This window comes from Pseudorasbora parva, chromosome 13, assembly GCF_024679245.1.
Source record: "Pseudorasbora parva isolate DD20220531a chromosome 13, ASM2467924v1, whole genome shotgun sequence".
In the NCBI taxonomy this organism is placed as follows: domain Eukaryota; kingdom Metazoa; phylum Chordata; class Actinopteri; order Cypriniformes; family Gobionidae; genus Pseudorasbora; species Pseudorasbora parva.
Genome location: NC_090184.1, coordinates 36,524,576 through 36,540,139, shown reverse-complemented (window position 1 = coordinate 36,540,139; position 15,564 = coordinate 36,524,576). Strand labels below are relative to the sequence as shown.

Below are 15,564 nucleotides of genomic sequence, written 5' to 3'. Positions count from 1 at the left end.
GTAAGATCTTTCTTTTATATTAACACATAGCTATACTCATGGGTTTGTTTATGAATGGATGAACAAATTATTGATTTATTTGTGTACACAGATAAAAACGTGATAGAGACATGCAGTTTTCGTGATGAAGACGACGACTGCACATATCACTACACTGTGAATTATCCATCAAACATCACAGACAAAGAACACAGAGTCCTAGTGAAGAAAAAGAAAGGTGAAAAATACATTTAATAAAGTTTTTCTTTCATACAGAATTTTGCCATTTGGGTGGCCTGCAGGTACATTTTAAATGGGATATTCATATACATCTATATTATTTCATTTTAAATAAAATTGAGCTATATGTTTTGTAGTTATGCACCTACTACTTATTCTGTATTTCTAGCTGCTAGTGCGAGGGTTATGTAGGAAATTGTTCCCGTGTCTTTGTGTGCCTCAGTCTCTGCTCAGCAATCAGTCGAGATCTCGGGAGAGTGCAGGTCAATGAACCACACGAGTGAAGTCAATATGGTTTATTCAGAATGCAGCTCTCAAAGTACAACAGGAAAAGCAGTGATACTTATACATCAATCCACACCCTAATAGTTGGACGCGCCCTACATAGGAAACAGAAAGATAACTCCATATATGTCAACAATATAGAAATGCACGCATTTAGCTGTCAAATACCAGGAATAGATAGCTCTGCAGTTAGATGATAACAGCTGGGTGGGTGCACGCTGTACACAGCAAAACAGGACACAAACATCAGTTCCCCTTTTATGTTTTCAGAAAGACAGTTTGCAGAAAACACATACGCAGAATATATATGCACATATAATCTTTCAATCCCCTCTTTTAAGCTGAAAGCTTAACGTTTTGAAATTGGTTCATAGTGATGTGGCGGTGTCATGCTAGAGATCGTAGCATATACTCTATTCATCAAACATTGCATTAAGCATGGCCCAAAGATACACACGGCCAATAAAATCAGCAGTATTGGAATCAACATTGTCACAAAGGGTGTTACCCAACCAAACAGAGAATGCATCAACTAACTGATTGTTTCTCCATGTGTTAGACTGTCCTCCTGCAGGTTTCCTGTGGTTGATTCCTCTCATCATGTTTCTGATGCTATTGCTTGGTTTGCTTTTGCTCTGCTGCTGGAAATACTGCTCCTGCTGCCAGGTAGCTACACAAACACACACACACACACACACACACACACACACACACACACACACACACACACACACACACACACACACACACACACACACACACACACACACACACACACACACACACACACACACACACATGAACATACAAAGCATAGTGATATAGATTCTAGCGTTTTTATCTGTTAGCTACACAGAAATCACACACCTAGCTGTCTAAACATACTGTACCATAGATTGCTTTTTTATATAAAGATAGTTATAATTACTATAAACTAACCCGTACCACATTCCCATACTCCTAAAATAAATCGGTTTGCATTTTCTGAACACATTTTTTATTATTATGGCTAAATTTTCTAAACAGGGCAAATTAACGTGAGAGCGCAATTTCAGAAAAGTGCAGATTTTGCCCTGCCATTTTACATTTTTTTCAATGTCAGATTTAGCTAACTTGTTTTTTTTTGTAATCAAATTATAGCTAAGTAGATCCAAATGCACAATCACAACAACAACAACAACAACAAAACATAGAAAAAATATTAAAAGACAAACTGACAAAATAACACCTAACCAGGCACAACATGACAAGCTTCCATTGTCAAATAATTTTCTTTTCTGGATAAAAGAGAAAATTCTGCACAAAAAGCAAAATTACTTCCAATCATGACATGTTTGATGTGTAATTTACTGCTAAGTGGAGCACGACTGCCAATCAATAAGACTTTACTGGAGGCATTGGTGTACAGTATAATATAAAAATGATCATATATGATAATCAAATGCCTTGTTGCTTGTCCAGGTTGTTATACATTCTGATTGTTGTATAGAAACCAAACAAGTTACTTGCTGTTTAAAACTTGTGATGCAACTGGTTAGGACGTGTGTAGTAATGTTATAGCTCAATTAATTTACTTTTGCGTCTGTCCCCAACAGGCATGTCTTGCTCTTCTTCCATGCTGTGGCAAAGGTAATCATTTTGTTACACTTAAGTAAAAAGAAACCAGTGGAAACAGACATAGTGTATTGTTGTTAATGTGTGTGTGATCGGTAGGTCGTATGGTGGGATTCAAAGAAGACCACTACATGCTACGGCAGTCTTTGCTGACCTCTGATCATTTGGACACCCCGATGGTGCGCACCGGCCCACCCAAGAGCACAGACATTGTGCGCTGGAAAGTGACGGACAATGTTCATCGAGGACCAAACCACCCCCAGAACCAAATCAAACCCAACCCCAATGAGACCAGTGAGTCTAAACTGACATTCAGATCAAAATCAAAGGAATAGTTCAGGAACAGTAAATTCTTGTCATTTCAAACCATTATATCTTGGTTTCTTTTGTGGAACTTAAATTTTTTATTATAAATGTTTCAAAAGTTTTTTTTGTCTATTTGTCCAAAACAAAAGTGGACCCCGTTGGTTTTCATTGTATGGACTTTTTTCTTTCTCCAAAATATCAATTTTTGTGTTCGACAGAAGAAAGAAAGTCATACAAGTTTGTAATTACATGAGGCTGAGAAAATGATGGTATAATTTTTATTTTTAGGTTACTGTTCTTTTAGCTTGTAAAACCAAACTGGCATCTTTTTTGTGCTTGTTTACCTCATATTCGTATTCTTTCATCCCTCTCTATTCTTCGTCATAGTTCAGTACCCTGTCTCTCTTCGTCTAAACCGGCAATATTCCGAAACTCTTTCCCACCTTGAGGCTCGGGACACAGACGTGCTCAAAAGAGAAGTGGAGGACAATGTGAGTGCTAACCAAGAAGCAACTTCTCACACATGATTGGTCATGCCTGACTGCGAATGACTCTCTGTGTTCTTCATAAACAGCTCAGTGACGTGTTCCTGCAGATCCCTGGCGCACAGAGAGTGCAAAAGACTCGGTTCAGGTGAGAAGTAGCTCCCAATGACTCATAAAAATGGCTGAAGCTGTGCCTTGTGGGCAAATTTGTCTAAAGTATTGGATGAGTTTCAGATTTCATCATGTGTCTGAATGTACTGTTTTTCTTATCCTTCAGGACACAAAGAAATTCTGGAAAGAGGTACAATGGCTACAGTTGATTACATAAGTTAAATGGTGTATGTCGAGTTATTTGATTAGGACATTAATTTCTTATTTAAAAAATAATATATCTTAATGCAAATAAAATGATTTGCATTATGCAAAGTATTATGTATAATGTGCTTAGCAATCTTTGTGGAGTTTTAATTTTTTGGGGGGGTAAAATATAACCTGAATATTTCATGAGATTTACTATAAAAATCTAAAAATGTTAACATAATTGAACAATAATTATTTTAATTTTCATCCACAGACAGAACAACACAATTGTGGACACAGTTTTAACTGCCCCTCGGGCCAGTTACCCAGATATTGTGAAATTGACTGATAAACAGGTTCAGGCTGGAAACTTCCGGGATCTGAAGGTGGTTCCAGGCTACTACACCGTAGCTACTGACAGAGGTACAAACGCACTTATTTTTCAAACACTAACTGCTCTGCAAAAAAAGCTTACTTAGTATTTTTTTGTCTTGTTTCCAGTCCAAATATCTAAAAAGTAGGGCTGTCAAAATTAACCCGTTAACGCAAATTCATTTTAACGGCACAAATTTTATTAACGCGTAATAACGCAGTGCACATTTTTTTGATCTGTGGCGTAGCCCGTAGTTGAAGAAATTAAGATAAGCCATAGATGTAAAGGATGCAGCAGCAAACATTAATAGGGAAAGAAAAGGGTTAACATTAACATTACTATTCTGGAACAAGTGCAGTTATAGCGAATGCACGAATACACTGCAAGCTTACTCTCACTCATATCCAAAGTAAATCATTAACACCATTACCACTCACAGTACATGTGTTTTATTGAACACATTTATACATTACGACCGGCTAAAACGAATACGCAGGTTACTTTTCTGAACAAGAGTACTCCCGAGTCCGTGTTTCTCACACTGTTCATGTGAATCGCGGCACAGTTCGGCGCACACAAACACACAAAATATGGCCAGTTCAATAGATAGCGCGCAGCTCTTAATAGGGCCACATTATATTCCAACTCGTTACAATCAGGTCCGCATGACAGCTTTCACATTACCAATTTTTCATACGAACTCTGCCCATTTCTGAACTAAACTGCCAGTGTACAAGCTCCATTTATTTATATTCTTAAAATGAGAGAAATCACTGCTTATTCTGAATTTTTAAGTTTAGGCATAAGAAACATGAACATGTTGAGTATGGTTTCACTAATAATAAATGTACATTTACATAAAGCATGCATATTTTTCCATACCCATGTTGATTAGAGTATTAAAAACTTGAAACATTAATTTAAGATACATTTACAACTGATACAATGTGCGATTAAGTTGCGATCCTCATGACAATTTTAATTATTGTTGTTTTCTGAAAGAAATTTTTTTTTTTGCTTGTTTTAAGAAAACTTTTTTCAGTCTTTTTTCAGAAAACAAGACATAATAGCTTGTCTTTTTAAAAACATTTTTTTTAGATTTTTGGACAATACTATGTAAAAAATATATATTTTTGCAGTGGGCTGTCATAGTTTGGTTACAATATGTTGTTGTTATTCTGTAACATTTCAAATGTTTAGCTATTTCAATTGTTTGTAATTTCAATTGTTCTGATTCCACTTCCTCTTCACCTCTGTAGAGGCGGCAGGAGCTGTGGAGTTTCAGGAGGGCGTGGAGTCAGTGGATGTCCGGGTTCCCCTGTTCGTCAAAGATGAGGATGATGAAAAGAAGGAGCTGCTTGTGCAAGCAGTTGATGTTCCAGTTGGAATTGCAAAGATCGGCAAAGATCATGTCAACATTACGGTGATTAAAGAACATGGTAGGAAGTTTTACCTAAAATCTTTTTAACTGAGTTTTATTTTTTATTAAGAATATTTAAACACCCTTAAAACACCATAAGAATTAGATTAGGTTGATATAGATAAGTTTGTTTTAAGATGATGCATAATCAAAAATTTAGATTTTTGTGTATGTTTATTTGTTCTACCACAGCAAGGAGCATCTTTACCTTCCTGCAGCCTTCATACACCTACAGTCGTCAGGACGGTGTGGCGAACATCCCGATCAGTCGTGAGATTATAGAGGATGGACGGACTCAGGTCACATACTGCACTCGTGACCTCACTGCTAAAGACAAGAAGGTAAAACACATTAACTTTACATCTTGAGTTTCATTGTTCTAGTTTGCAGTCTATTTAAATGTATTTGATCATATTTAACTATATATGGCCAAACAACCTGCAAAAGTAATCTCAGGGTTTGATTGTGTAATTGAAGGTAATGTCTTCTTATTTTCTTTTCACTTACTTGCACAGGACTATATCTCAGTTGATGGAGACATGAGTTATGGACCAGGGGAAACGCAGAAGACTGTCCCAGTGAAACTCTTGGAGCTTGGGGAAGGAGATGGACTACTAGAGGACAAACAGGTCAAACAGTTTGTGATGGATCTGAGTAACCCACGGCAAGGTGCTAAACTAGGCCGGTACCCCCGCACCACCATCACCATCGCCGATAAACAAGGTACATAGCAAGTTTACAGATCTGCAATTATAATTTGTTGTTATTCCCTAACCTAAATTTGAATTGTCCTCACAGAACCCAGTGTTGTGAACTTTAAGAAGAGTACTCAAACTTACAATACAACCGACCAGCTATACTCCATCCCTGTGGTACGCAGTCGAAACCAGGAGTCTCCGACCACTGTGTACTGGCGCACAAAGAAAGCCTCACGCTTTGACCTTTCCACTCCTCTCAAATTTGCTCCTGGAGAGATGGAAAAGAATGTTGTCATTGATCCTCGTGCATATCCATCTCCCATCGTACCCGAGACCTTCCAACTGGAACTTTTTGACCCAAGCAACGGTGCAGTCATTGGAGACAGGAAGACTACGCTGGTGAACGTCATCGATGCTAGAGGTGAGATAAAAGGGGGTTTGGGGTCTGTGTTTGCAACAATTTATAAATACAAAAATATTCATTGTTTTGTTTATCTTAGTTCATGTTTATGGAAGAACTGAACCCTTTAATCTGCAGATGCTGAATGGCACGTAATCTTTGTGTATTGTGATTTCAGGGGATGGGAAAATCCAGGATTTGCAGAAAATGGAAAATCAGAAATTTCAGACAGCCACATCTCCTGGAGGACGCCTTTACTCTCCAACCAACATCAAAGCTGTCGCTACCGGTCCTAAAAACATCCGTCTGAACTGGAACCCCAGTACAAATGCCAATGGCTACAAAGTAGGTCACGCAACATGATATCTGCCATAACATATTACAAAATTGAATCAGTTTTTGTATTATTTACCATGTATGATCTGTTTTTTGCTTCTTCTTTTTTGTATCTCTCTAAAGTTTAATAAATACAAATATTAGAAACTACGCCCATTAAAGCAACAGCAGTTATTTAAAACATCTTCCTCAGACCATTAATCATGTTACTGATTAGCTACAGTTAAGAAATCTTCGGTATTTAACACAGCATTAACCAATATAAGATGTTGTTTACTTTATTTGTAGTAGCAAAAGCCAGGAAAGTTGCAGAACATTTAGGCTTTTAATTTGAAATGTGACTTTATTTATTGATTTTTTTCATTTATAGTTTTTGAAATAAATGTAATTTTAAACATTGAAATACAGAGATGATATATAAATTAATTAAGGTTTGGAGTTGGTAAGATTTATTTGTAATTGTTTTTAACTCTCTTATGCTCATCAAGGATGCATTTATAAATACCGAAACCTTAATATTATGAAATGTTATTATCTTTTCTATTTAAATACATTTTTTTTAGTTAATGTCTGTTATTTAGTTGCAATATTTTTATGAGATTAGTATTTCAAAAAACACTAGCTGTTGAAAATGATGTTAAATACTATATTTGAGCCATGATTTGCTGTTTCCAGGTGAAGTACTGGATATATGGAGATCCTGAGGCTGATGCTCAGGTGCTGGATGTGAAGACTCCACAAGCTGAGCTGACTAACCTTTACCCCTACTGCGATTATGAGATGCGTGTATGTGGGTACAATGCACTTGGAGAGGGCAATTACAGCGATATGATCCAATGCCAAACTCTAGAGGATGGTAAGTCAATCTTTGAATTTTGTATTTATACTAATTGGGGATTGTAATGGACTTTTTGTCTGATTTTTGGAAAGCATGCATGCATATTTTTATATTTTATCTTTTCTAGCATGACAGTTGTTGCTTTTTGAAGACTCTGTCTCACAAATATGTCCATCTGCATTATTTAACCCCTCCAGTACCCGGTGAACCTGGTCGCTTGGCTTTCAATGTCATCAGCCCCACAGTCACTCAGGTCAGCTGGGCAGAGCCAGCAGAGACGAATGGTGTAATTACTTCATATGAAGTCATCTACATACCCATAGATGAGGACAAAAGTAAGATTCCCTTTATGCCTTCTGTGTGTGAGTATTGTGACTTTTTTGTGATTTGATTGTAAATATCCATATTTATTTCTCTCTTCAGAGCCTTCAGGACCTTCTAAGAAGGTGATGATTGATAACCCCAAAAAGCGCATGCTGCTCATCGAGAACCTGCAGCCTTCTCAGACTTATTGTTACAAAGTGCGTGCTCGCAATAAGGTGGGCTGGGGCCCATACAGAGATGCCACAATCAACCTGGCATCACAGCCTACCAGACCCATGTCAAGTAAGCGGCTCACAAAAAGGGGGTAGAATCGAACTTGAGCAGTTGTTTAATAAACCATTGTACTGACTGTGGATTGATTGTGTTTGTTATGGTTTACATCAATCTTACAGTTCCCATCATTCCCGACATTCCAATTGTGGATGCTGAAGCTGGTGATGACTATGACAGCTATCTGATGTACAGTAATGAAGTACTACGATCCCCATCAAGTAGCCAGAGGCCTAGTGTCACAGATCTGTCCGAAGGTGGGTGTCTTTTGTGATGTGGTGCACTATTTCAACACATTAGAATCATGTCAATGTACACTACCCAAACGTTTGAGGTCAGTAAGAAATAAATTAATAACTTTAAGACTTCAATATACTTCAAGAATGAACGGATGTGACGTAATTTTGAACAAAATCAGCCTGCTTTATAGTAGAAAATGAAGTTGTACTTCTGAAGAACACTGACAGTGTTTATAATATGGTAAAGCTGCTTAATTTTAAGCAATCTATTGTATGAAGTGCTATTTAAATAAACGTGACATGACCTTACTAGAGTGCCGCCGAATTACAGAGCTGTTTTTTTTATTGAGAGGAAAGTGTGCAGCCCATATTTACATATTCATCTAACTGTTGCTCACAGAAGTGTGCGTGGCGATGGATATTCGCTAACAGTATATCGCTAGTCAAGTGTTTTGAACTTAGTTTCATCCCTAAATAAAGAACGATAAAGAACTTAGCTGTGAGTATATTGTGGCCTTTATTCAGCAAGGATGCATTATATTGATTAAAAGTGACAGTAAAGATATTTAAAATATTATATTTCTATTTCAAATGAATGTCGTTCTTTAACACGTTCTATTCATCAAAGAATCTTAAGAAGAATGTTTTTTTACCTTGATAGTCATAAGAATTGTTTCTTGAGCAACTTATCAGCATATAACAATGATTTCTGGAGGATCATGTGACATTGAAGACTGGAGTAATGATGCTGAAAATTCAGCTTTGCATCACAGGAATAAATTACATTTTATAAAAATTAAATTAGAAAACATACTTTTAAATTGTAATAATATTTCACAATATTGCTGTTTTACTGTATTTTTAATCAAATAAATGCAGGTATGGTGAGACCTCTTTCAAAAACATTAAAACATCTTAATGACCTCAAACTTTTGAACAGTGTATTTGGTGAAGATTCCTGCTAAAAAGACCAGGTTGTATTTCCATGACATTCAAGGATGATTTATACTACTGGTTTTGTTCTGGTTCACTGGCAAAACTTGAGCTGGTGAAGGTGGTCAAGCAGCATGGGTAAACTGGTTGGCCAACTAATGGGATGCCAGTGCACTAGCATCCTAACACTGTGTTTACACCAGACGTGAGTTGCGTGATGTGACAAAAACAGATAGAGCCCATTATAATCAGTGATGCTGTCTACACTGGATGCAGCGTGGTACAACGCATAAGTAAACTGATGCCCCATTCTCTACTCGCATATACTTCAAGCACTAACGCTACTTCTGACACACAGGACAAATGGATTTGCAACGATTGGTTGGTCGCATCCATTGTAGACAGCCTCAAGCTGTTGCAGTGCGACACAACAACTGTCATGTCCGGTGTAGACACGGTGTAACAATGCTAGACTTTTTATCGGTGATAGCAGGAAATTAAAACACGACAGGTTTTCCAAATGCTTGTCCGTATTGCATGCCTGAACATGCTGGTGGAACTGTTTCAAGCATTTGAAAGCTTTTTTTGTGTTGTGTGACCTAAAGACTATTGGTCAATGACAGTCAGACATCATGGTCTGCCTTCATCTTTGGTGTAACAGGATGATGTTGTTACATCATTCGTATGCAACTCCTGTTGAAATCGAAAGGCTCTAATTAGTCCCCTGTGCATTGAAGACCCCACAAGCACTTGCCTTTGTCATGGAACAATGTCTTTTTCTTTTCTTTTGGCTTTGTCAAACTGGGTGACTGGGCTTTTTTTTGTGGAAGTTTAACTTGTTTGTGCAGCCTTTAGAGAATGTTGTAACGTTTGGGCTTCTTCGGCTTTCATTTGGCAAGAATGATCAGACTTGGCTTTGCTAGTTAAACTAAACATTGTTAGCAACATCATGGATGGGCTCAGAAGACATCAGCTTTCCACCTTTTCTTCTTTCCTTCTTTGCCTCGCTATAATTCATAAAGGAACAGTTCACCCAAATATGAAAATTCTGTCATCATTTACTCTTCCCTCAAGATGTTGCAAACCGTATGACTTTCTTACTTCAGGGAGCACAGAATAAGAAGCTGATCTTTTCCGTAAAAAGACATTCACTGAACATCTTCCTATCAGCCGTTACTCTTAAATCTAAAGAGTAAATGAAAAACTAAAAGAGTAAATATAAATTAAAGACTTTCAGAAGGCAAGATTCTTCAGCCAATAAGTTATATTTCAGTCTATTCCTCACATAACCAAGCACATGGCTTCAGAAGTGTTGAAATATACAATGAAATATACATTTATCAAATACAAATAGACTTGTGATTAACATTTCACAAAATAATTTTCCCCACCAGCATTTTTTTTTAAAGTTGCCAGTGCCAGCATTTTGATCATTGTCACAAAACTTTCAAGGCCACCAGCATATTTTGAGGAATATCTAAACATGCAATAGATCAAAACAAAGAACATACTCTACTTTTAAACAAAATTTAAAAAAATGTATTCAGAAAACATTAGGCATTTTTGATTTATATGCTGTTTAATGTTAATGATCACATTATTTTACAAATGCATCTGCTTACATATGCTATCGGTTGTTTCTGCTTCTTTTTCTCCTGTATTTTGATCCGGAGAGTCTGCACTCTTTCAGAAGATGCATAATAGTGCATTCCGTCAATGGCGGAGAAACAGATAACTACTTTTATCCTAGTTTTATGTTCTTAATGAGCTTTATAGCCACATAACTCTTTTATCATATGGAAAAAGCACAGACATCAAGCGCAGTGTTAGTTCTGGCAGGTCACGTTAGTCAAGCTTGCATTAGGTGACTTTCAGCTGATCACATTTATCCATAATAATAAAATGTCTATCACAGCATATAAATATATAGCTCTTTCAGTTCAGTATCAGCATCTATACCTATCACATTTCTATCGCTAATTACCCTCCTCCATCCCCAGCTCCTCCTCTTGTCCAGGCAGGATTTGGCATTCTGATTCCCCTTGAATCAAACTATTAATACATTATGTTGGTTCTGTTCTGTTCACGAGTTATCGCTGCGCTCCCTGCTCTTATCCATGCTGGGCTGCATGGATGTGCAGAGAGTTCTTGCCCAGAACAGAATCATACCACCAATCCAAACGATATACTAATTGCCAGTCATCTTTGACATTAGTGACAGAACTAATGTTTTTGTGTTCAGAAAGGTCATACAGATTTAAAACAAAATTTAGCGTTAGTATAATTACAGAATTCTAATTTTTGGGTGAATTCAATTGAGCACGGACAGCCCACACATCCTCTGTGCCTTGCTTGCTTCCCCACATGATTACGGAAGGCTCACGCTGGAAACATGTCCAGCTAGTCGGTTCGGACCTGGATCTTCGTAAAGTGTCCTGGAAACTGCCTGCTGACATCATCCCCTGCCGCCTGAGCCCAGCCACAGATGGTCTTTCACACACCCTGCCACAAGGTGAAGACCTGTCCCTGGCAGACAGCATGCCAGCTACACCCAACGTCAACCCACAGCTGTGCTATCAAAGTCGCTTGAGTGTTAACTGCCATCAAGAGACTCAGAGTGCTAGCTGGCATTATTTCTCTTGCTTAATCTAGATTGATAATTCCATTGCTACTTTATAAATATTGTTTCTTCTTCTGAACTGAGAGGCTTTCTGCAGTTTGGGTCTGTTGAGGTGATTCTCTCCTCTAGGCTGCAGCTCAAAGCGCTAATCTGGAGCGCTAACTTCAACTGTGAATTCTAATGCTTTAATGTTGCTATGCGAATTCTTGAATAATTGTCTTTTTCTCATTTATCCTTACAGACCAGTTTGTAAATGGCAAATGGGACCAGAATTTCCTGTTCCCGGGAGGAAGCAGTTCCCTCTCCCGCAACGTCAGTTCCTCGTCATCGACGTACAGCCATTCCACCCCCCGCCCCGCTGTGACCAATCACAGCAGCTCCACAACATACATTTCCGGCAAAGGTATTGGTAAGATGATCAAAGAAACAATTAATTGGCCAAACCGTTATTTTTTTCCTTCCATCTGGTCAGTTTTGAGGTTGTAGGCTTTTGCTTCCACAACATGTCTTCTGTCAGAATAGTGGGAACAAAACATCGCAAATATACATTTAGGTGGTTATTTTATTGCACATTGTCTACTTTTTTTTCAATCTCCACTTCAGCTGCACTTACATACATCAAACTTTACAGTTTTACTGTTTTACTACAAGGTTTTTACAAAGACGTTTGTTTGGCATATCATTCTCCTGATTAACCCTCTAGTGCTTTTTGTGTGGCGGTCATAAAAAGACCATTTTTTTTTATTATTCAATGAAATGAACATACAATATTTTAGTTTGATAATGTTTTTTTTAAAAGGGATAGTTCCCTTTGAAATTAAATTTGGATATGTTTAAGCTTACCTCATGGGCATCCGAGATATAGGAGTATTTGTTTCCCCAGTAGTTTCAATTTTGATAATTTTAGGTCAAACCGTTCTTGTTTGTGCCTCACATAATGCAGGTCTATGGTCACCACCTCAAAGAGCATACACAGAGAAGTCCAAATTAAACAATCCCCCATCGTAAGTACACACTGATGGCCTAAGACACGAAACGAGCGGTTTGTGTGAGAAAACGAGCAGTATTTGTACACCACTACGTCCGACTGATCCGAGGGCGCGTGTGCGTGTTTCCTGTGGTGTACAAGAGGTAAAAACGATATAAATACTGTTCGTTTTCTCACACAAACCGCTCGTTTCGTGTCTTAGGCCATCAGTGTGTACTTACGATGGGGGATTGTTTAATTTGGACTTCTCTGTGTATGCTCTGTGAGGCACAAACAAGAACGGTTTGACCTAAAATGATCAAAATTGAAACTACTGGTGAAACAAATACTCCTATATCTCGGATGCCCATGAGGTAAGCTAAAACATATCAAAATTTAATTTCAAAGTGAACTATCCCTTTAATATTTTCTATTTTATGGTACTAAATTATATTTATGCAGTAGTTATAATCCATTTATTTACTTTTTAATCTTAAACTGTTGAAAATGTCGAAATGCTAAGAGAACACACTTAAATTTGGCCTCTTTTTAAAGATGACAGTTGGCAGAATATTGCTGAAGTAAAAAAACAAACTTACATCAAGTTATAGAAATGGCATGTTTATTGGTAAGAAAAATACACAAAAATACCATTTAAAATTTTAACTAAAATATATATTTTCCAAAACACATTTTACTCTAAAACTGCACAGCCATTAAAGCCATAAATCTAAACAAGGTGTGCTCCAAATTTGAGGTTGATATCTCAAAAAATGTGCTTTCAGTAAGATTTCATTTTGCCGCAGTACCAAACGTTTCCACTAGATTCTTAGATTATTTTCCAATGCAGTCACTTTATGCATGACTATTTTTTTCAGGACATTTAACCTTTTTGAATCTTGTCCATGTTGTTGTTTTTTCTGTGCGTATATTTAACAATTTTTGATGATGAATGAAGTAAAAAAAAACATTTCTGTGAAAATTTTTCGAAGAGCATCAGAGGGTTAAAGTGAAAAAAGTGAAAATTACCCAATAATTTACTGACCCTAAAGCCATCCTAGGTGTATATGACATTCTTATTTCAGATCAATATAATCAGAGTTATATAAAAAAATCTCCTGGCTCTTCCAAGCTTTATAATGGCAGTGAAATTAAATTTCTATTAGTATTTAGTACCCTTATGTTGTTCCAAATGTTGTCTATTTAACATGGAATTCAAATTTTGATCACTTTTATTGCACTTTTTTTGCCCCTAATTTTGTTTATTATGCTCATTTGTCTTCCTTCATTATGCAAAAGAACAGAACTGAATTTCCTTCAGAACATCTATTTTTGTGTTCCATGAAAGTAATAAGTTAAATTGGTTTAGAATGGCACCAGGGTGAGTGAATGTTGACAGAATGTTAATTTAAGGGTGTGTGAATCATTCTTTAATTCAATTCATATGCTTCAAAAACATAACTGTTGAATAAATTGCCTTTGTCGCTCATTCATCAATTATTGCTTTGTCTCAATCAGGGGGCTCAACTACACATAGATATGATCTTAGAGACGGCGGGCTTCTCAAAGAGGAAGTGACCCTGAGGAAGCGATCTGAGAACAGGCATTACACTGACGGTGATGGTGTGAGGGATTCTATCGTCATGGGAAACCTGTCCGGAGGATTTTTGGACAGTTTAGGTAAAGTGATCTCTATAGATCTGCCTTCACATAGTGACAAAGCCAATCAAATTTGCAAGGTGCAGCTTTTGGCAAGAATCCTTGGCTGACTCTCGCTTCAACCCTGCTCTTCTTTCTTGTGCCATTTGTCTGTTCTCTACACTTTCTCTCACTGTTTTCTCGTCATGCGACGGCTGCCTGCCAACCCTTTCCCGCCACACCCTGCCGTACCCCACCCTGCCGTGGCTTGGCTGTCTCTCAGGGGTCTCTAGCTTCAGCCAGAGCACAACTACCAGCTACAGCTTGAGCTCCAGAGCTCGTACTCAGTCTGAAGATATCAACGATGCACTGCAGAACCTGGATAGTGTTCTTCAGGGTGAGTGAACCTGGAAACAGCAATCAGTGCATCAGGGGACTTGAGGATATCTTACAACATTGAACTTAGATTAAAAAGATAATTTTACAATAAATAAAAATAATAAAACATAACGTATTACTAAATATGTAGAACTGGTTCATTTACTTAGCCTGTTTGACTGAACTGATTTGCTGAAATAAATTGTCCACAATCTAGCATTTTTAGAGACGACACGATTATTTTCTTCATTCATTTGTGCGAAAGTTGCAAGAGTTTTTTTTGTCATCCTAGTCATTGTGAGAAGTGGCTAAATGAATTTGAAAACAGCTGAACTACTGAAAAATGTAATCAAGTTAGTAGCGCTCTACTTTTCTTTATTCCTCAACACTGCAAGCAATTAAACACTGAGACACCACTCGCGTCTGAACAACATTTGCAGACTGACACACCTCAGCCAATTCCTTGCTGTTTTCCCAGTGCTGAACCAATAAAACAATTTGTGGCTGCAAAATTGAATGTGTCTGTTCTGTGGTTTGACATTTTACCGTCTGCACTGCTTGTGCCCTCAGACTCTCGCTTCAACCCGGGTGTTCCTGAGACCCCCAGCAGACTGGTGTTCTCTGCCCTGGGGCCCACGGCCCTGAAAGTAAGCTGGCAGGAGCCCCACTGTGAGACCGGTGTACTGGGCTACTGCGTCCTTTACCAGCAAATCAATGGAGGTGATTCATCTGTTCTCACTCATAGTTGTTATACTTATTCATTTTATATATATATATATATATATATATATATATATATATATATATATATATATATATATATATATATATATATATATATATATATATATATATATATATATATATATACAACTGATACATTTATATGCCATATTTGCATAAACTGATAATATATTCAAG

At 37.4% G+C, this 15,564-nt stretch overlaps 1 protein-coding gene across 6 annotated transcripts in view; it reads left to right on the top strand.

The window, feature by feature from the left end:
* The window catches only part of itgb4 (integrin, beta 4), a 44,396-nt gene that overhangs the window by 25,558 nt on the left and 3,274 nt on the right, over positions 1-15,564 (top strand). For 3 of the 6 annotated variants that reach the window (XM_067414222.1, XM_067414223.1, XM_067414221.1), the window contains 21 exons: positions 92-217; positions 1,064-1,170; positions 2,100-2,133; positions 2,218-2,412; positions 2,812-2,915; positions 2,999-3,057; positions 3,187-3,210; positions 3,484-3,632; positions 4,842-5,021; positions 5,195-5,343; positions 5,518-5,725; positions 5,801-6,121; positions 6,279-6,445; positions 7,112-7,292; positions 7,472-7,609; positions 7,698-7,880; positions 7,991-8,125; positions 11,902-12,069; positions 14,146-14,307; positions 14,549-14,662; positions 15,214-15,363. In XM_067414222.1, the coding sequence (XP_067270323.1) occupies positions 92-217; positions 1,064-1,170; positions 2,100-2,133; positions 2,218-2,412; positions 2,812-2,915; positions 2,999-3,057; positions 3,187-3,210; positions 3,484-3,632; positions 4,842-5,021; positions 5,195-5,343; positions 5,518-5,725; positions 5,801-6,121; positions 6,279-6,445; positions 7,112-7,292; positions 7,472-7,609; positions 7,698-7,880; positions 7,991-8,125; positions 11,902-12,069; positions 14,146-14,307; positions 14,549-14,662; positions 15,214-15,363 (3,054 nt within the window). The remainder of the gene's footprint in view (positions 1-91; positions 218-1,063; positions 1,171-2,099; positions 2,134-2,217; positions 2,413-2,811; positions 2,916-2,998; positions 3,058-3,186; positions 3,211-3,483; positions 3,633-4,841; positions 5,022-5,194; positions 5,344-5,517; positions 5,726-5,800; positions 6,122-6,278; positions 6,446-7,111; positions 7,293-7,471; positions 7,610-7,697; positions 7,881-7,990; positions 8,126-11,901; positions 12,070-14,145; positions 14,308-14,548; positions 14,663-15,213; positions 15,364-15,564) is intronic. The other 3 variants (XM_067414224.1, XM_067414225.1, XM_067414226.1) reach the window with 3 other exon arrangements.